This window comes from Molothrus aeneus, chromosome 17, assembly GCF_037042795.1.
Source record: "Molothrus aeneus isolate 106 chromosome 17, BPBGC_Maene_1.0, whole genome shotgun sequence".
Classification (NCBI taxonomy): Eukaryota; Metazoa; Chordata; class Aves; order Passeriformes; family Icteridae; genus Molothrus; species Molothrus aeneus.
In genome coordinates, this window is record NC_089662.1 from 1,668,035 (window position 1) to 1,689,681 (window position 21,647).

Below are 21,647 nucleotides of genomic sequence, written 5' to 3' on the forward strand. Positions count from 1 at the left end.
ACAGACTCTGTGTGTGGCTTTAGATATAAATTGGAACTTCCACACTCCTTGGCATCCCCAAAGTTTGGGATGTGTTGAAAGGATGAATGCTGCAACTGAAACCCATATAAGTAAATTAATGATAGAAGCTAAACTACCATGGACCAAATGTTTACCTTTAGCATTACTAAGAATTAGAACCACTCCCAGGAAAGATATGGGAGTATCTCCTTAGGAAATACTATTTGAATTACCTTATCTGGGAAGGGAGGAAGGGTTGCCAACTCCTGAAACAAATGATGCTAGACAAAGAATAGAATCCAGAAGATTATGGTTCTAAGGAGGCAAGATCAAAAAGGAGAGTAACAAGAAGACCTACAGCTTATTCTACACACATTAGAGCAGAGCTATGGGCCTCGGCGTGAAATGCAAACTTAAAACTTTGGAATAAGCATAGCTCAGCACAAATAAGAGTTTGAAAAATACTAGGACTGGAGTGTAACTGTTACATTTGAATTAGATTTCACAAACAGGAACTGGCCTGCAGCGGCCAGACAGATAACCAAACCTAGGGCTTCAGCAAAAAGGTGATAAATAAAAAGGGGGTGGATTGTGAGGGATAAAATAATGTTTTTCTTCAGCCCTAAGAATGTACACTTATTTCACATAGGGAAAGATGTAGCTTATCACTAGGGAGAGAAAGGGGAGAGGAAAGGAGTTGTTTGAGCGCAGTAGGTGGTTGGAAAGAATGTGAGTTATTGAAAACCCAGCCAGTGGGGAAGGGGACAGGGACCCCCACTGGCTGGGGAAGGGTGTAAAAGTGTGTGCGTTTCAGGGGGAGGTGTGCCTCCTCAGCGAGACACACACAGCTCAGAGGACTCATTCATATTGATAAATGGTTTTACTTTGATGTCCTTGTTCAGTTTTATTGGTGACTGTGTATTTTTTATAGAACAAAACACATCAAATTGTCTGAAAGCCGCAAAGTTGCAACAAAACTGTGCAAACTTAGCAAGCGAGTATTTCTTGTACCTAATTTCGTTTGCTTGGCAGCATCTTCCCTGTAACCTACCTTCAGGGCAGGGCAGGCAGCCGCACACTGGCCTGACGGTGCCACAGCTCCGTAGGCTGGGATGAGGGGCTGATGATACCACTGGGCTCCTGCTCCCACAGAATCCCAGGACAGGTCAGGCTGGAAAGGACCACAGTGGCTCATCTGGTCCAACTTCCCTGCTCAACAGGGGTCATCCCAGAGTAGGTGGCACAGGATTGTGTCCAGACAGTTCTGGAATATCTCCGGTGAGGGAGACTCCACACCCTCTCTGGGCAGTCTGTTCCTGTGCTCAGTCTCCAAACAGGAAAGAATTTCTTCCTCATGTTCAGGTAGAACTTTCAGGTTAAGGTATTCTGCCTGTTGCCTCTTGTTCCATTGCTGGGCATTGCCAAGCGGGGCCTGGCTCCAGCCTCTGCCTCTTTAGATATTCGCACACGTTGATGAGGTAAATGCGGGACACGCGTGCCTTGAGGGACCCCGGGCTGCAGCCAGGGACGAGGCGAGGCAGCCTCGGCAGGAGCGGGACCTGTGCGAGGCCCTGCCCGGCCCCGAGCGGAGCAGCGCCCGCAGAGCCACCTCGGCCTCTCCGGTCTGGAGCTGTGGCACGGCCGGGGCTGCTGCGACTCCCCCGGGCCCTGCCCGCAGCCTGAGGCCGGAGATGGAACGAGCCCTGCCGGGCCAGACCGGGGCTGCTGGGCGGGCTCCAAGCCGTTCCTGCGGGGCAGGCCGAGCCCCAGCGGCAGGGGAGGCGGCGGGAGTCGCTGCCTTCCCCAGGTTCCCTGCTGTTCCTTATCTCATCCCCTGCGGAAAGGACAGGCCCTAGATGGCAGCTGTGCCCTGGCATCCCGGCTTCCAGCCCGTTTCACCCCGCTGCAGTGGCACCGTTCCACCAGCGATGCCAGAGCAGCCCTCACTCACAGACCACCACTGCTGAGCAGCTGCATTACACAACCCCACGGGGATGTGGGTTGGCCATTCCAATCCAGGACAGGGTGTGAAAAAAAGGACAAAACTCAGAACTAGCTTCGGGCCACCACCTTTTCCCTGCCTCCCTCCTTGGGGCAGGTGAGACCCGAAGGTGGCAGAGCAATCCCAGATGCAGCTGCTGCTGTTGATCCACAGTACAGCGACAGCAAGTGCTCGTGCAGAGCTTCTGGGGCAGCTTGGTCTTAGCAGAAAGGGCCCTACAAAAAGGATTGCAAGGCAAAGACATCATTGTCCTTCACACAAGGTGAAAGCCAGGCTGCCTCCAATGGGATGCATCCCTCCACGCACCTGACAGCAAAGCTTGCTGTACAAGACAAAAATGCTGGCTACTCCTTGCCTCCCGAGCTCAGTAGAATTGGCTTGCAGTGTGGCTGAGGCTGGAGAAGGGAAGAGGATGGGACAGGTTACAGCAGGGAAGATGAGCAGATGCACTTTGGCCTGGTTTGGAGGAAGCACAAGCAAGGCCTTAGGAGTAAACACTTTATTGACAGAACAAGGGTATCAAGTTTGCTGTCTAGAGGCCCTTCAGCTCTCCTGCCACATGACTCACTCACCTCAGGTGAACTTTATGTGCACTGATCTGCGCCGTGCTCTGGCCTGGGCAGGGGGCTTTGGACCCTCCGGTGGGGTGGGCTGTCGGGAAAACTGTGGATCCACAGAGGGGAGGCTGTCCTCAGCAGCACAGCTCTCCTCTCCGCCTTGGGATGTGGCTGGGCTTGGGACAGGTCCTTGAAAATTCTGTCTGGGGGTTGGTGCAGGCCCATGCTGACCAATCTGGTCCAACAGAGACTGAACAATCCGATTTGCAATGGTCCTTATGTCCAAAGTGTTGCCTGAAGTTGCTGGATTTGCTTCTCTCACCAAGCTCTCGTTCACCATTGCAGAATCCTCAGGCTCCATGGTTTTGGCATAGCTAGTCCCTTCTGCATGAAGCTGTGGTCCTAAGGGAGGCAGCTTTACTCCTGTGCTTTCTTCCTTGCTCTGTTCATCAGATGATCCAGAGATTGCTGGTTCCATCTGTCTGTTGGACACCTTACCCTTGGGAAGCTTCAGGATTTCGGTGTACTCACAGCTAGAGTCTCCTCCAAACTGAGAAACTATCATGGATTTCAAGAGGCAGCGAACATTCTTAACAACTTGTGTGGTGAGTTTGTCAAGGCAAGCGTGTAACCGTGCTCTGTCTGTTTCAGCTTCCTTGGATGTGTCTGCTTGGGCGGCTCCTCCATCAACAGGCTGCTCCTTCTGCCTGGCTGCCCTCCCTGGCTCAGAAGCTTTGGTCTCCAGACAGTCCCCCAAGATCTCCAATGCTGTTGCTATAAGCTCCTTGGCCACCAGTTCTATTTCCTGGTGGTGGTCTAGAGGTGTCTCTGTTCTCACACAGCTGCCAAAAACTATTCCTCTGATCCTCCGGGCAGCCCTCCTTAAAAAGTTGACATAGTGATCCCGAGGAACCCTGAGCCTCCCAAAGACTTCGTGCAAAACAGTCTCAACCAGCTCTTGGAGCTTCTGCACTTCTGCTGTGGTCAGCTGCTCAAAGACAGCTTTAAAGAGGCTGTCAGCAGTGTTGTCTGGCTTCTTGTGGGAGTCAGCAGCTCTGCTGGCATCTTCCTGACCCAGCTTAGCTGTGGAGTTGGTTTAGCCCTCATACAAAGGCATTTTCACTCTTCTGAATCTCCCTGATTTCCGAGCGGTCTCTTTGCTGATCTGTGGAGGTAGGCAGGAAGGTTTCTGAGGCTGCAGCTGCCACTCTGCCCAGCTGGAACTGTCAATGGTTCCCAGCAGTTTGGGGCCATCCTTTAATGTGGCCAAAAGTGGCAGAAACCCTTCTTGAAAGGTGACACCAGCTTGTGGGTCATGGTGTCTGGACAAGCACTCAGCCCCTGCGTGCTGAGGATTCCCGCAGGCCCAGGCCGGAACTCTGCTTCAGCCAGGCCACGAGGGCCATGAGGGCAGGGGAGAAGGGCTTCCCTCAGCACAGTGTGTGCCTGCACGTGGCCCTGCTGCCCGTGCCCAGCTCAGTGCCCTGTGCTGGCTCAGCTCCCAGCCGTGGAGTCCTTTCCCCGCCACAGCGCCCGGCCCAGCAGCACCGCCCTGCACAGTCCCATGCCCCTGAACACAACGCTTTGCCTACCTCTTCCCTCAACATCTGCTCTAACTCCATCTTAATCCTGGTCAGGTACTGCCTGTACTCGTTGAACTCCTTCACAGTGCAAATCACCTATGGAGGGACAAGGGCAGAATGCCCCAAAAACTGTCAAGCCATGCAGTCGGCCTTCCCCACAACAGCCCGAGCCCAGTGGGAGAGGAGCTGCCCCCAAGCCCTCCCTCCATACCCTGGTGTTGGGGCCACTGCTGTGCCCCCAGCCAGGGCTGAACAGGCAGCGTGGGGCAGGCTGAGAAGGGCAGGACTGGGGCTTGCCAGGGGGATGTTGGCGCTGCTTCTGCTCCCAGGGACACCAACGCACAGCCCTGTCCTCTGGCAGCAGCAGCTGCAGCAAGGGCTGTGGGAGCCCTGCTTGAAGAGGGCTGCTCTTGATCAGCCTGATGTCCAAACCTACCTTGTTTTCTCTGGTGACACAGCCCTGTTTCTTCAGCATCCGCAGGATGTCCTTGCGCTTGTGGTAGTCCTGAAGGTGGGGGTCATGCAGGCAGTTGTATTGCAGGTTCAGGTGGTGCATGTAGGGGTCGTCCAGATTGAAAGAAGGAGATAGCCCATGAAGCTGAAAGAGACATTTCCCAGAGTATGAAGGAGGCAGGAGAGCAGCAAAGAGGTGCTATGCGGTACTTGTGAGAAGAGCAAGGTACTTTGAAGACCAACACTCTTCTCTGTCCTTCTGAAGACACAGAGACCCTCACAGAAAGGCTGCAGGGCTGTGCTGGACCAGGCTGGGCTGTGATGGGATAGGCTGAGGGACAGAAGACAAACCCCAGCAGCAAATAGACACCTTAGGCCATCAGGAGGAACTGCTGACCCACCCACAACTGAAAAGGTCAGGCCCAGTGCTTCAAATGCAGCCAGTGGAGAGTGAATGAAACCAGTCTCCTCGGGTTAGGCAGGTTCAAGGGCTGTGTCAGCTGCCTCTGCCTTGGCCCCTGGCAAGTCTCTGCCTTGGGAAGGTGCAGTGCAAGCTGGCGGAGGAAGAGGAGGAGGAGGACAGTGTGTGCATTCTCCAACCAGGAAAACCCAAGCTCTTCAGAATAAGCAGGAGAAGGTGGAAGTGTCCCTCAAAGGGGCACCAGAGCCTGACTCGACATGGCAGGATCAGCTGGAGGGACTCATTGCCCTGGCACCAGGACAAACACAGGTGCCTACTGCAGGCAGGGGCCCAGCCACATACATGCACAGTGCCAGAAACCAGTGAGGAGACTGACAAGTGCTTCTTCTCTGTGTTCCAGGGAACCTGGAGCTTCCCTCTTCTGCCCAGCTCTGCCTGACTGTAGGGCTGCAGCCCTTGCCGTAGAGGAGGTGGCCACAAGAACTCTGTGCATGATGGGGACCCCATGAAAGAGGAGAGCTTTTCTGCACTCTTTTACTTCCTTTACCTTTTCCCCCAGCTTTCCCCTGCAGAAGACAAACTTGGACTTGGGCTTCACATAGATCTTGACTCCGAGTGGGAGGTCCAGCAGGTAATCCATCAGCCTGGTGGCTCAGTCTCCCAGGTCTGGAGTTCTGGAGCCAGTCTGCAAAGATACAGTAGCTCAAAAAGCCTCCTGCACAGCAGGTGCAAGAGAAGGAGCTGAGAGTCTTGAGGGTTCTGAGGCCCCAGAGCAGACCCCCAAGCCCCAGGCTCACCGGCTCTCTCTCTCAGCCCACTGCTCTCCTCCCCGTAATTGCCAGTGCACTCAGCAGTGCCTCTGCCTTTTGGCAGGACACCAGCAGTGAGATGGAGCTCCACAGCTCCTTCCAAGAGCTCTCGTGGTGCTGCAATCCCACGCTGACTCCTTGTGCTCCAGAGGTTTCCCAGCGATGGGGCATTGTTCCATCATGGTGATGTCACATCTCCGCATTGTCACATCACCGTGCTGACATTGTGTCACATGGAAGCTGCCCACCAAGCCTGGGGGGAGGGAGGGCCACCTGGAGGCTCCTTTGGACAGCCCTGTGGGCCACCCCCTTCGTGTGACCCAGCTGTGGGAGCTCCTGTCCACAGGCCCCTTCCCCCCTCCCCTGTTGTGTCATTCTGTCAGGCAGAGCCTCCTCACCAACAGGAAGGAACGGGAGGAATTGCCTCTCCAAAGATGCCCAGTTTGGGGGCTGCTTTCTCCTTTTTAGACCTTCTTCCTTGTCATGGCCAAGCAGCCACAACTGGGGAAATTGCAGCACACGGCATATTTGGCCCATCCCTGGCAACATGAGATTCCTTGGTCATGTTTTGAGAAACAGAAGAGAAGCATGGGCTGAGGGAAAGCCCTCTTCCCCCCCTTTCCTCAGGATCCCCTTCAGCCCAGACATCTCTCTGCCGCCTTCCCGATCTCCCCTGCCCTGGCTTCTGCTGCTCCTGTCTGCTCTTGTTATGAATGTTTTGATCAAATAGTCAGATAATATAAAAGGGTTAGCTAGGATTATAAGTAGACAATTGTGAAATATGAGGTATAGAAATATCAGGAGTCATGCTTACCAGTAACACTGCTTGGAAACCACTATCCTTCCCATCTTGATTTTAATATTAAGGATTCCCGTCAGTAGACCTCAGGAGAGATGACCAATGATTGTTTTAGAATAAGAATATTGAGGAAGTTATTAACTATTAGAACCAATGTAAAGGTTAAATTTAAGAGAGGGCATAGTATGCGTAATATGTAAAAGAACACACGTAATGATGATTCAGCAGAAAAAGTATATAAAATGGATGGGTTTTGTTGCTTCAGTGGAACACATTACCAGAGGAGTTATCCCTGTGTTCCCAGCACCTGAATAAAGAAGTGTCTGCTTATTCACATCAAATTGGTATTGGATAAGTTTCTTTTTTCCTGTTTGGTGACACTCTCACTTCCTACCCCTTCTTGGCTGGATTTGGTGAGATCTCTGGTGCCCGTTCCTCCAGCCTGTCTGGTTCCTTGGGGCAGCTTTTACACTGCAGAGCCCCACCAGCCTCGCTCTTTGCACAGAGGCAAGAGACAGGCAGAGCAATCTGTTGGAGGTGCAGTGATTGATCACCACGGGGCTCTTGGGAAACAGCGAGGGGCTCAGCTCAGGGACGGTGTTCCTGGGCTCCCAAAGCCCTTTCTGGCACACGCTCCAGCTGCAGCTCTTCTCCATCTTGGCCAGGGGAGCAGCAGCATCGGCTGTGCCCCAGCTTCCCTGTGCCCCAGGTCCTGCTCAGCCCCGGGGCCGTGAGCCCCCGGCGCGTTCACAGCACCCGCACCTGGGGCAGGGCTCAGGCAGCTCCGGCAGCTCCAGCGTGCGGTCCTGGAGGCCGAGCAGGAGGCCCTGTGTGCAGTTCAGTGCTGTGTGCAGTGCAGGTGCTGAGGAATACACCTGGTGCAGGTAGCTCAGGGTGCAGCTGCACTGCCAGCTCCAGCCTGAGCTCTGGCTGGCAGGAGCTCGAGGGAAGAGCCCATGACCTGCTGACCCTTGGCAGGACAAAGAGCCCGAGGACCTGTGGCACGGCCAGGTCAGCGGCCACTCAGAGACAGGGCAGATGCCAAGCCCTGGGAGGAAGAGCTGAGACTTTGCTGTGCTCAGACTGTCAAGGCATAACAGCCCAGGGGTTCAAAGTCCCTCCCTGGAGGCACCGGCTCGAGCTGTTTCTGTGTTCTTGAACCGCAAATGAATTGTTTTGTGGAATGAGACACGTGAGACTCTGCTGTGGGAAACCTGGTCTGACTGTGTGAGAGTGGGGCGAGTGCGGGGAGTCAGTGGGGGCCCCCCCTTCAGCTCACCTGAGCCACCCACTGCAAAGGGGATTTGGGTCCCCGCAGGAACAGTCTGGTAGTGGGAGTGTGACTGCCAGAGTGCCTTGGGGATGCTCAGACAGGGAAGTTTCCTTAACAACAGGGCTGCCTGAGAGCTGGAGCAGAGCCCAGGCCGTGCACCTGCTGGGCTCTGCCTGTAAGAAACCGGGCAAGGCGCAGCAGAGTGCCCTGGGCTGGGGAAGGCCGCTAGGCAGAAAAGGAAATGGAAGAAGTTAAACCACACCCCCAGTTTTGTCAGACCGCTCTGTCTGCGTGCTCATCGATGCTCTTGGACTTGACCTCAGCGTTTGAGTGGGTGCAGAGCATTGGGAAAGGGAGGGCAAGGTGTGAAACACAAAGCTGTGTTTCGTGTCAGGTACAAACAAGCGATGTGTGTATTTGTGAATGCGAAATGTGTGGACCCTGACAATGGTAGAGCTGTGAATTCTAATAATAACTGAGGAAAATAAAGCATGGAAAAAGGCCTTTGAACCTATCTTTTCTTTGCAATTAACTCTGGTTGATTTAGGAGCATTGGAATTAAGGTGTTAAGGATGTTGCTTTTTGCTTGCATTTAATCCATAAAGAGCTCTGCAATAATAACCTTTTGAAGTATAATTTTAGAATATTACTTCTATCCTTGAAACTATAGCTTTGGAATATATATAAAGGAAATATGCTTATCTCACACCTTATGGAAGCAGAGAAAAACAGCCTGAGAAAGGAAGATGAACATCACCTCAAGGATTTATGGTTTTGACCAAAGGGAAGCTGGACATCACTGTGTTAGATTTATAGTCTCTGCAATTAAAAGGTGGACCCACATCTGGGGAGCTGGACTCCATCAGGTGAGATTCATCTTTCTTCTTTCGGAAACTGGAGCGCCATCATCTGGGATACTCCTTTTGAGATACATCCTGAGAAACTAAGATCACAATAGTGTATAGAATTGTGATGTAATAATTTGGAATAAAAATTGCTGATGAGAAAAAAAAAATGGAAATAGAAACTGCTGAAAAATCTGATGAGTACCCCTATAAATACCTGTAACCTCAACTAACGGTGTGCAGTTGGAGGGAAAACTTCCCCCACTGTACCCAGCGCTGTATTGCTCATACTTTACCATATTAAATAATAAATTGGTTGCTGCTTGAATATTGGCCTAGTCAAGCTTCTATTCATAACAAAGGTAAGGCAAGGCAAAGGCAAGACCACGCTGGAAGATTGGTCTCATGGCTTGGCTGTCGCAGGAGAGAAGCCTGAGGGTGTAATTATTGGCAGTTCCCACTGGATGGCTCCCGAAGCCCAGCGGGGACGGCAATGCTGAGCAAGCCGGCAGCTTCGATTCAGCTCCAGCCGTCCTCTCGTACCACAGCCCCGTGTTACCAACCACAACAGAGTGATAACCTTAGCCCAGAGCCAGGGAGGATGAACATTCCCACGGGACCACACATACCAGGAAGGATTTTATAAAATGCACCTGTGAGCGCACGGGCAGGAACCACGAGAGCAAACTGTGACTCACAGCTATTAAATAAATATGAGAGATGCTTACAACTGTGTTTTACCACACTCTGCTCAGATCTCAGCTCTTTGTGCCCTAAAGAGAGGACTGTTGTGGTTTAACCCCAGCCAGCAACTCAGTCCCACACAGGCACTCGCTGCTCTGGTGAGATGGAGGAGAGAATCCAGAAAAGGTAAAACCCATTAGTGGAGATAAGTATAGTTAAATAACTGAAACAAGACTAAATAAATTGATATTACTGCTGCTACTACTATTAAGAATAGTAATGGGAAGGAGAGAGAACAGAGTAAAACGCAATAGAAACCAGCAGTGCCCAGTAGTTGCTCATCACCCACTGACCAATGCCCAGCCTCTTCCCCAGTAGCAATCGGTGGCTCCCAACCCCCTCCCAGTTTCTGCACTGGGCAGGAGGTTCTGTGGTCTGGAATATCCCCCTGGCCAGCTGGGGTTGGGTCTCCTGGCCATGCTCCCCCTTGCTGGCAGAGCATGGGACACTGAAAAGTCCTTGCCTTGGAGTGAGCTCGACAGGGCTCCCACTCAACGTGTTACCAGCGCTGTTCTCGCTTTGAATACCAAAAACAGCACTGGAGCAGCTTCTGGGGAGAAAATTCTCTCTCTCCCAGTCAAAACCAAGACATCCAGCAGCGCCTGAAAACCCCTCCCTGTGAGCCCTGACCGCTGCAGTCCCCACCTCCCTCAGTCACCCTTCAGTTCTCCCCAGCACCCCTTGAGCCCCCTGCCCCACCAACAGCCCCCTGTGACCCCCAGAACGCTCCAGCCATGCCCTGTGTCCCCCCACAAACCCCCAGTGATGCCCCCAGACCCACTCACGCCTTTGGCTGCTTGAGGGCCATGGTGGGCACTGCAGGGGACCCCTGCCCACTCCCGGAGCTGCTGCTGCTGCCCAGTGCCTGGCACCCAGTGCTCTGCTCTGCCCCCTGCACTGAAGCCCTGGCACCTCCTCTTGGCCCAACAGTTTCAATTCCCTGCTGCACAGACAGGAATGTGGCTTTTAATCTCAGAAATAGCAGCTGCAGAGGAGCAGGACGACATTCATGGGTGGTGAGAGGACCATGGCTATGGGGCAGGGACAAGGGGAAATGGTTACAGGCCCAGGGGCATCAGGCCATAGCCACAGGGATACAGCTGTGGGGACTACTTGGCAATAGGAGGAGTATGGCCGTAGTGATGCAGGTGAGGCATGGGCTGTTTCCCCCCTTACGGGGTCATGCACCCCAGGGGCACACCAGGATGTACACAGCCACTTGGCTTCCATGTCCACATGATGAGCAGGGTTCTTCCTCCTCTTCCCTGGCTTGGAAAGGTGGGGACCATCTTCACCTCTGCCTGAGCCGTTGGCGGCTTCACAGAGATCCTGGTGCTCCTGGCACCATGTCAAAGCCCTCTGCACCTTCTCATTCCCTCTCCTGTCCCCCCAGAGCTCCGTCTGCCCCGACCCAACCTCTCTGTCCTGCCTGGGCACGAGGTGGCTGCGGGAGCTGAGGTGATGTTCCTCTGCACCACCACACAGCCCAGCACCGGCTGTTACCTGTACCTGGAGGGCCAGATCCGAGCCCAGGTGTTCCCCAGGGAACAAGGGGACCACAACTTCTCCCTCGTGCAGAAAGGTGAGAGCGGCCGCTACAGCTGCCAGTGCTACACCTTGAATGCTTTGAGAGAATGGTCTGCTGTCAGCAACACCCTGGACCTGGTGGTGAGAGGTGAGACATCCCCCCAGCCACATCCTGCTCCACTCTTCCGCCCTGTGCAATCTGTCACATCCTGGGGGAACTAGAAAAGAGGATTTAGGGCAGGAAAGCAGCTGTATGAAGGGACCAAGGAGAGGGTTCCAGCTTCCTTCACCTGTGTTTGAGCCTGGCCAGCTCCTCAGAGACCCTATAGATGACCTAGAGACCCAGTAGATACAGGGTTGCTGGGCTGACAAGTAAGCTAAGAGGATAAGATAAGACTCTGACAGGATAAGAGTCAAGAGGACACCTCTCCCTGCACTGGCCCAGAAAGTACCCATGTCCTGGGCTGCATCCCAGCACTGTGGGCAGCATAGGAAGGAGATTCCGCCACTGTGGAGAGCAGCTCCCCCTGCCCAGTGAATCATGATTTTAAAGGGTTAAGATTTCAGCTGAGGGTTAGAACCAATTCATATTGAAGCTGGTACACCAACAATAGGTTAATGATTATTAGATGCTAAAGCTGATTGTTATATTATTAGCTATGGTAGAAAGGCAATCCCCTGGCAGGGAGCAATGTGCTCTGACTCCATTATTCAGAATGCTGAACAATTGCTTTATTAAGCTATATTATATTACACTAATACTATATTAAATTACATACCAGAAAGATACTATACTATACTATACCATACTATACTATACTATACTATTACTATACTACTAAAGAAAAACCCGTGACTGTCTGAGACAGCCAGGACACAGCTTTGAGTGATTGGCTAATCACTTAAAACAACTTTCACCAGTGTCCAATTAACAAAATCACTTTTGGTAAACAATCTCCATAACACATTCCACATGTGCAAAAACAACAGGAGCAGTGACTAGAGATAAGAATTGTTTTCTCTTCTTCTCTGAGGTTCTCACTGCCTTCCACAGGAAAAATCCTTGGGAAGTTGTGCCTGCTGCTCTCTGTGAAGAGAGCTGCGGCCACAGTGAACTCATTTGTAGAAGGAAGTGGAGCAAGGGAACCATTATAGGAACATATTGAAACCAGGAGGACAATGCCCATCACTTGGACTCTATGTCAATCCATCATGAAGCAGAGGGGCTTGGATCATGTCAGACGGTCCCAGAGACCTGACAAAGACTTTCCTGACTTAATCCCTGGGATCACTGACCCAGTTTGAGATCACCCACCCAATTCAAGGGAAGAATTGTGCAGGCATGAAGGACTAATAAACTCATTTTAATACAGAGCGGGGATTGGAGGTGCTGGGGGTATGCATATGTATTATTTTGGGAAATAATGGAAGGCAAAAATCCTTGTGTGGCACAATCACACATTTGGGGACGATCCCCACGGTGCCACCCGCCGGTGTAATAAACATAACACTTTCTAACTTTGACAAGTTAGAGAGTCTTTGTCCGTGATTTTTGCTTCTAACGATTCACCAGCACACCCTCCCCATGCATCTGTGGCCTCGGGCTGTGGCAGGGCTGAGCTGTCCCTTGTGCTGCTGTTGGGGCAAAGCCATCAGTGCTTTGGAGGGAAAAAGGGAAGAAAAGGGAGAAGGGAAGGGCAGCCCCATTTCTCACTGAACTTAGGTCCCTGCTGTGCACTCTTCACCCCTTTGTTGGATAATACCTCCAATTCTCGTTACTTGTTGCAGGGAACACCTCTGCCCTCAAGAAGGGAAGTTGTGTAAGAGCTTGCAGTAGCCTCACTGTGCCAGTGAAAATGAGTATAATTTTCTTCTGAAAAACATTTTATTAAAAAAAAATTAGAATACCTGTCCCTAGGAGGTGCTTGCAAATGCAAACACCACAAACTGTTGTTACTTTAATTGTTTGTAGTGCACTCTTTGTGTCCTTTTATTTTAAGTAAGCTGCCCTCAGACAGATGTCACCCACAAGTCTTACTGCTCAAGGATTATTTTTTTTGTTTGGGCTTCATTCTCCATACACCAATCCTTCTCCTGACCTATGTTGTTGTTCTCACATATTCACATTTTGATCCCAGAAATCATCTACTTCATGAAATGTTTCATAGATCCTAATCCTCAACATAAGGTGAGGTTTGACACCAGCCAAATGTGAGACCAACGGATGTTTAAGGGAGGGAGTAGCCCTGTCCTGAGGAGCTGATCCCATTTCTCACATCCATGAGCTCTTTGTCTTAGGAGAAATTGTTCCATTCAAATGGAGACCAGAGGTGCTGTTACCTCAGGTCATCATTGCTTCTGGCAGGTGTGGGTCTTGGATGCTCCAGCTGTTTCTCCAGAGACTGATGGCCCAGGGATGTCAGTGCCGAGTTAAGGTTCAGAGACTGATCCAGCTTCCGAGTCTCTTCTTCCAGAACAGCAGCTTTGGGCTCCTTGAGCACAGCTGCAAAGGAGCAGCACAGCTCCTGGTGAAGGTCTGACAGCTCCTGGCTGGTCCTTGCACAGCTCTCAATGTAGTTCTGACAGTGCTGTCGCTCTTGGGCCAGCTGTGACTGCAGCAGGGACACCTGAAAGAGGCACAAGGCCCGGCTCAGACAAGCCCACGCTGGCAGGAGCACCTGCAGCCCCACGGTACCGGCTCTCGGGGCAGACACAGCCTCCAACTCCAGCCCTCACCAACACTCTGCCCTTGGGCAAGGGCAAAGGAACAGGCTCCCAGACACAACAGAGCTCAGAGCATCAACAAGTCCACTTCAAGGCTGCCAAACCCTTCCCACGTACATCCCTCAGCCACCACAGGTCTATTACAGACACTTCCAATGGGATTTAGGAACCCAGCTCTGATTTCCAGAGCACACATTTGGGCCACCGACCCCTTTCTCCACAGGCTGTGCCTCAGCACGAGGGCTGCTGCTCCCCTGAGCTCCTGGAGGACTCTTCTACTTGAGCTGCTGGACAGGCAGCTGAGGGACAGGGAGCAAACTCTCCCTCTCCCAGCCTTCAGAGCATTCCACACAGGAGCAGAGCAGAATGTGGACAACTAAGCCCAGTGGAATAATAAACCTCTGGCATGGCCTCAGGTCCCTGGATTTCTGCTAAAATGCAAGCTCCACTGTTACAGAGTCAAGGGAAAATGGAAACAGGCAACAAAGGAGAACATCCTGGTCCAGACTGCCCAGGGAAGTAGTGGAATCACTGTCCCTAGAAGTGTTCACAAAACGTGCCTGTGGCACTTTGGGCCATGGTTTAGTGTTGGGACTGACAATCTGGTTTAATAGTTGGATTAGATTATCTGAGAGGGCTTTTCCAACCTTAACCATTTTATGATTCTATGATTCTGATATTTTCAGGTGACTTCCAATGTTCTGAATTTCATCCCATCTCTCTCCCCCACCGCCTGATCTTAGACAAGTCAGAAACAAGACCAAGGTAAAGGATGTTTGGTTGTTGCCAACAGGTGCACAATTGACAACACCTGCTGTACTCACTTCCTGAGAGCCAGACACAACTCAGGCTGTAGCAGCAGCCACAGCTGTGCCCATGAGTAGAGCCACAGCAGCCTTTGGAGGAAAGTTTTCCTACTCCTCACCTGGTTCTGTAACTCAGCTAAGCGCTGACTGCAGTGAGCATGAGACTCCTCCTGTTGAGAAAAGGAAAGGATGTTCTTTCAGTCTGTTTGGTCACAACCACAGGCAATATTTCACTTCTGTTAGATCTCTGGAGGGCTGCTGCCACTGGGATTTCTCATCATTCCTCTGTGTGACCAAAGTCTCCTTGTACCAAGGAAAATGTTGTTCTCACCTGTCTGGAAGCAGCCAACTTGCACTGGTCAGACTCAGAGAGAGAAAATCCAGAGGCATCTGGGAGTAACCGACCCCTAAAACATCTCTTCAGTCTCCTCCGTTCGTGTTCCACCTGCACATTGGATGGGAGAGAGGGTCACAGAAACCTGCCAGCAAACATGGAGCAAAAGGACCTCTGGACATCAAGGCAAGGAGATCCCTGCTCTGAGACCCTGAAGTGCACCAGACAACACTGGGGGCAAAAAGCTCTCGCTGGAGGCTGTGCAAGAGAGGCCAGTGTGTGTGTGCAGGGACACGGGGCCAGGGAGGGAGGCAGCGCAGTGAAGGTGCCCTTGTGAAAGCCATGGGCTGCCACAAGAGAGTGTTGCAGTGTGATGCAATATCCTGTTTTAGCTATCCCAGTCCTTTCCCAGGTGTGCCAATACCTTCTCCCTTCCCCTCCCCTTGCCTCCTGCTAAGTGCTGTCCATCAATCTTAACTTTCCAGCAAGGGCATCGTCTGATTGGCAAAAGTTCAAAAGATGCTTCTCAGCCCTGGGGTCATTGGGCTACCTAGGTGGCACTTCTCTCCTGAGCCTTCCCCCCTACTACCTGGCTGGTGGCATACCTACCCCTTCCCTCTCCCTGTCCCCGGGGCTTAAAAGGACACTGGGACCATGTGGTCGCTATTCTGTTGGAGTTGTTACAAGATTCAGAGACCTGTAACCCTGGAATAAAGCTCTGGATTAAACCCTCCGGCAGAATCCGTCTCCTTTTCTCCTTCACCATCGCCTAAAGCCTTTCCACCAGAGGTAAAACTGAGTTCCTGCTTGCCTGGACTTGTTCTAAGTGCCAGCTGCCACATCCAGCCAGCCAAAAGTGTCTCTGAGGTGAAATACCTCAGTTGCCACCTCTGGTCCAGCAGCAAGGATCAGACGAGCCCAGGCACGTTCCACCCGGTAATATTGGGATCTTATTCCAATAAGAGAGAACAAACAAAGGGGTGTGCCCACAGCAGGGACAGGGAGAGGCAAGGGAACAAGCAGAGGTCTCCAAAGCACTGCCAGGGCTAAGGTGCCAAGTTCCAGAGGAGCCTGAGGCTCTGCAGAGGCAACCAAAGCCCAATTTACCTGCTCAAGAGTCCTCCTGAGTTCAGTGTTTTGTTGCTTGAGCTCCACCTTTTCATCTTCCAGCTTTGCAACTGCTAGCTGCAGACATTCCAGGCTCTGCAACATGAGTCTCTTCTCTGACAGCAATGACAGCTGCTCCCCTTCAGCAACAGCCTGCTGGGCATTCAGAAAGGAGATGCCATGAGCTGGTGCCACATAAAGGTTAGAAGGGTGTCAGAATTGATACACTGGGGAGAGTGACCACAGCATGAATGGACAGTGCTAAGGGCCTTCTTCTTCCCCTTGTCCACAGGCCAAAACAACACACCCTCTCTCTAGGGACCCTCCTCCAAATCCTCTTGGAGAATTGAGTACTTTGTTCTGGATCTTCCAGATCTGCTTCCTGCTAGTTTTTTTCAGTGTTCCCCATTCTTGTTTTCAGACACTGAAAGCATTAATTTCCTATCCAGCCATTTCATGGTTTTACAAAGTTCTGTAGTGCCTCCACCTCTCTCTTTCTCTCAGCCATTTCTTCTCAGTTGTGAATACTTAAACATTTACTCCCCTTGGGGAAGTTAATTACCATCTCTGGTCATCTTTTTGATCATCACGGTAAATTCTCTTCCCTACAGTTCTGCTCTCTGTCCTTAGACAACCAAATGTGCAAGATGTGGGTGAAGCATGCATTTCTGCAGTGATAAAACAGTGCAGTTTTTTTCTCTATTCTCTTTACCTGTTACATCCTCATACAGAACTGCTCTTTGAAAATACCACGTTATCAATCAGGCCATAAGCATTGCTTGGAACTTAGTCAGGAACCACTTCCTCCTTCTCCTTTGTGCCTTTCTTCACGAACTGCTCCTTGGAGCACCTATAAATGCAGTCTTGGTATCAGCAGTAAACCATTCTGTGTGGATGCCACTGCATTACCTGACTGAATGTTCTTGCATACCTGACCTACATGGATGTAACTGAAATCTCATGCTCTTTTCACATTTCTTGTCCTTGTCACATCTTTACTTCCCATCAACAGATCTCAATACTTGTCAGCATCCTGGATCAGGCTGCAAGTAATATTTCTCAAGTCATAAGTAAATGTATAATGCATAAATAGTGTTTTCTTAGTAGCACTTTTTACATGCCAATATACTAATGGACACCAGAATATAGGCAAATTCTTGGCAAAGCTGCAGCACAGGCTATTGCAACTGTTCCACTAGCAGGAACTGAATAAGTCCACTTTGAAAAATTACACACAAGTTTGCCTCTGTCATTTTTGATTGCAGTACAAACATGTCCTGAACGCACAATTAAGCATTTAATCTGACTAGGCAATAAAATAAATCCCATTCTTTTAACACACAGGAAAAGCTGTCCCTCAGAAATCTCCATCTCAGGAAGCATCCTCAAAGCACCAGCAGTGCAGCTGCTGTTCAGCCCTCTCGGTACAAAACTCAGCTGGGTTTAGTTCATCACTCTGCTCAGCTGCTCCACCAAATCCAAACCCCCACGTGTTGCATCCCTTTGCATGGGCACAGGAGAAGCAGCTCCCCGTGCCCAGCTTTTGGTCTGGAGCTGGTTTGAACAGCAAGCTCCAGAGCTGGATCAGTCATTCCAGCATACCAGGAAACAATCTGGCAGTCAATGGTGTCTGGCTGGAGCCAGGCAGACAGACAAGGCTGCCTGCTGCAGCCCAGGCTGCTTTACCCAACAGGACTGACAGGGATAGAGACCCACCTCTTCATGGGAAACATCTCTGGAATAATTCAGGGACACTGGAGTGGACTGAAGATCAATCCCAGTGCCTACCTGTTGACGAAATCGGTCTGTGTCTCTCTCTGAAATCATTCTCTGCAGGATGCTTATTTCCTTCTTCAGATTCCCATTGGCCATTTCACTCTTGCTCAGTGCAGCACTCAGGACTTGAGCGTTCTCTCTCCATTCACGTTCTCTGCTTTCTCTCTGCTTCAAAGCAGCAGCCACACACCCCAACTCTTCACCTTTGGCTTCCCTCTCAGCTTCTAACTGTTGGGTCATTTCCTCCTGCCTTTGCAAGAGATAGTCTCTCTCCTGGAGAATTTTCCTCTTCTCTACTTCCTCTTCCTCCCATTTTTGGAGTTTTTGGATTTGTTTCTTTAGAGTCTCCCCTTCATCTTTCCATCGCAAAGCCAATGTTAATTCTTTCAGGAGTTCACTCTGCCTCCTAAGCTCTTGCTCTCTCTCTATCAGAGTCTTCTTTAAATACTTGACTTTGTCTGTCTGGTACTTGATCTCTTTATCCTTCTTTGTCAGAGTCTGCTGAACATGCTGGAGATCTTCCCGAAGAGCTCTTATTTCCACTTCTATCTGCTTTTGCTCAGTTTGAGCCTTGATCTCTCCTTCTCTCTCAGGAAAGGTTTCTTTCAGGAACTCTTGCTCTCCATCATGTCTAACCTCTTCATTCTTTTCAGTTAGCCTAAGCTGGAGATTCTGCAAAGTCTTCAGTTCTTCTTCTACATGCTGGAGTTTTTGCCTAAGAGTGTCATTGTCCTCATCTTTCTTCCTCACCACTTCCTCAAGTAGAGTCACTTGTTTCTGGCATGATGTCAGTGCTACTTTCATGCTTTCTTCACGAAGCTGGAATGTGTTCATTTGCTCTGTCTGCTTGAGGAACTCCAAATGGTTCTTCTTCAACATCTCGCTTGCTTTGTCTAGATCCTGCTCTAGACTTTTGGCCTGCTTGCCTGCCACCTCCTTCTGCTCTCGAAGGTCCTGGACATGCTCTTGCAAAGACACTATCTCTTGATGTCTAGCTTCAAGAGAAGATTCAGCATATTCTAGTTTTTGCAGTATGGCTTTAGCCTGCACCGCTGTCTCTTCCTTCTGCTGTTGAAGCTTTGTGATGGTGTCCTCCAGAACACAAATCTTGTCTTCTTTTTCTTTCAGAGTCAGTGTTGTTGCATGGAAATTTCTTTGCTCAGCTTCATGCTTTTCCTCCTTTTCCTTGCATGCCTCACATTGCTTTCTAAGGGACAAAATTTCCTGCTCTTTTTCCTTTAGTTCCACTTGAAGACAATGCAGAATTTGCTTCTGCTGTTCAGAGTCTTGCTTTTGTTTTTGGAAGGTCTCAATCAGTTCCTTCTGAGATTCAATCATTAAATCCTTTTCTTTCAATATTGTTCTAGAGTATTCTAAGTCTCTGTGCAAGACATTAATCTGTTCCTCTTTTTTTTCCTCATAACTCCTTGTTTGTTGCTTTTGGATGTCCATAAGTCTGTCTTTTTCTTTTAAGGTTGCTAAGGTCTGCTCCAGTTGGTCACGGACAGTTTTTAACTGCATTTCCATGACTTCTTCAACTCCCTGCATTTGCTTTTGCTGTGACTCAAGCTCTTGCTCTTTTTTAGATAAAGAAAGTGTCATGATTTCTACTTTATCAAGAAGCTCTTGCAGATGCCTGTCTTGCTGTTCCTTGTGCTGCTGCAAAAGCCTTAACTCTTCCCTTTGAGCATCACACTCATTCTCTCTGTCCTTAAGAACAGTTCTCAGGTGTTCAAGGCTAGCATTTAGAGATTTCACATCTTCTCTCTCCTTTTCCAGTTCTTGAATCTGCTGAGTCAGAGAAAGAAGCTCCAACCTTTTCTCCTTCAGGTTTCCTTTCATATCATCAAGATCCACAAGCAGATTTCTGACTTGTACTGCTCCATGCTGTTCTAGAATCATTATTTTCTCCTCCTGGAATTTGATCTCCAGGTGTCTCTCCTCCAGCTCTTTGCTCACCCTGCTGACAGCAGAGTTCTGCAATTCTAACTGCTTCTCCAGCTCCCTTATCATTTCTTGCTGGGATCTGATCTCTTGGTCCTTCTCTTCCAGCTCTTGGCTCATTTTGCTAAAAACAATCCTTTGCTTTTCTTGCTGCTTCTCCAGCTCCTGTATCTGTTCCTGTTGGGATTCTGTCTTCTGTTCTTTCTCTGTTATGTCCTTAATAACCTGATTAAGAGCAGTTTTATGCATTTCTTTCTGCTTTTCCAACATTCTCATCTGCTCTTGGTACAATTTCATTTCTCCCTCCCTCTCTGAGAGGATGGCAGTCACATGAGCGAGATGCTCCTGCAAAGCTTTGGTCTCTGCTGCCTCTTTCTGAAGAATCTCCATTTTCTTCCCCTGGTTTTGCACTTCCTCATTTTTAATTTTTAACATGGACAGGGCAGTTTGAAGTTCTTGTTCAAGGGAGTGATTCTTGTCTATTGCTGTATTTGCTCGGGTTTCAGAGGCTGTGACTGATTCCTCCAGAAGTTTTATCTCACACTCTAGTTTTTCTTTATCTGCCTGCAGCCTGTCCTGTTCATGCTGCCAAAACAGGGAGAAAAAGGGTCACTCATTCCCTCTCTCACTTTGCTTTTCATACCAGATCTGCACTCCTGCTGCAGGGGCAGGCACAGGCTGCCCCTCTCTGTCAGCCTTTCAGGATGCTGCAGAGCTTTGCTGGGCCCCCCTCCCCTTGATGCTGCATCTTTCCCAGCTCACTCAGCCCATCCCAGCTTCCCTTCTGCCCTTGCCTGACCTCCTGCAGCTCCACTCCAGGCCTCCTTTGGGGAGGAGCTGCCAGAACTGCAGCCAGGATTTCAAGTGCCCGCTAAGCAGGATTCAGGCAGTGCCACGAGGATGTGCTCTCCATCAGGGAGGAAGGGAAGAGCAAACAGCCGCAGCCTTTCATTCCCTGGGGCTGGGCTGACAGCAGTGCTTTTCCTCCTCTCCTGTGTAGAGTTCCCATGGCTCCATGCCCCAGAGCCCCACTGCCCTCTCTGGCAGCAGCAATGGCCAGATCAGTCTGTCATTCTCTGCTGCCACTCAGGACCAGTTCTCCCCTTGCAGGCACACGTCCTGCTGGGGATCAGACCTTGGCTTTCCTCTCCTCTCTCCCCACTGGCTGCTCTCCCATGGCCAAGGCCAAACACCTTTCTATTAACAGCAAACTTGGGACTCTCCCCTGTCCTTCCAGATCCAGATACTTAGAAATCTGAACATGGGATTGGACATCAGGAATTCCCCAAACCATGCAATGTCAGTAGGGACACTGAGGACATTGAGAACTAAAGGTTCTAGGGCACAGAAGCCCAGCATGGAGGAAAATCAGCAGCCTCAGCATTAACTGGCTTTGCCATGACTACAACATCTTCTCCTCCTTATTCAGAAGAATGCAATTAGAAAAGTTAAACTGGGAAAAGGTGCTCTTTAGAACTATGAACACAAGGTCCAAACATAGCTAGGAAATGGCCCTTTGTGGCATCTGCCAATCTCACCAGCACATCCTTCCTTTCCTTCTCCAGCTTTTCCAATTTCCTCTTCAGAGATGCCACCTCCTGACGAAGAGCCACAGCCTCTTCCTTCAGGGCAATGGTCTCTTCCTTCAAGGCACTTTCTAGAGAGGTCTTCTGGTGTTCTGCCCTCAACATTGCTGCAGCAGGGAAGGAGAAGAGGAAAAGAAAAGTCAAGTTAAACTGATGTGCATCCTGCAGAGACAAGAGCACTGTCTTCTCTACCTGCCTGTGTTTGCCAGGCCCTAAGCCCACAAAGGCTCCAAAGCTGACAGAAATGAAGGAAACTTCCAGGCACAGAAAAAGGCAGGAATGAAAGGGGCAAGGTTCAGAGGCATAGGAAAGTGTGTTTGCTCTTGGCCTTGTGCAGAGTGAGCAAGCCAAGAGAGA

At 50.5% G+C, this 21,647-nt stretch overlaps 1 protein-coding gene across 1 annotated transcript in view; it reads right to left on the reverse strand.

Moving 5' to 3' along the window:
* Positions 1-11,938: 11,938 nt before the first annotated feature.
* LOC136563965 (centrosome-associated protein CEP250-like) overlaps positions 11,939-21,647 on the reverse strand; it is a 30,405-nt gene continuing 20,696 nt past the window's right edge. The window contains exons 26-31 of the mRNA XM_066561678.1: positions 21,243-21,397; positions 17,773-20,289; positions 15,985-16,140; positions 14,875-14,988; positions 14,663-14,713; positions 11,939-13,640 (exon numbers count right to left, since the gene is read on the reverse strand). Of these exons, the coding sequence (XP_066417775.1) occupies positions 13,350-13,640; positions 14,663-14,713; positions 14,875-14,988; positions 15,985-16,140; positions 17,773-20,289; positions 21,243-21,397 (3,284 nt within the window). The 3' untranslated portion in view covers positions 11,939-13,349. The remainder of the gene's footprint in view (positions 13,641-14,662; positions 14,714-14,874; positions 14,989-15,984; positions 16,141-17,772; positions 20,290-21,242; positions 21,398-21,647) is intronic.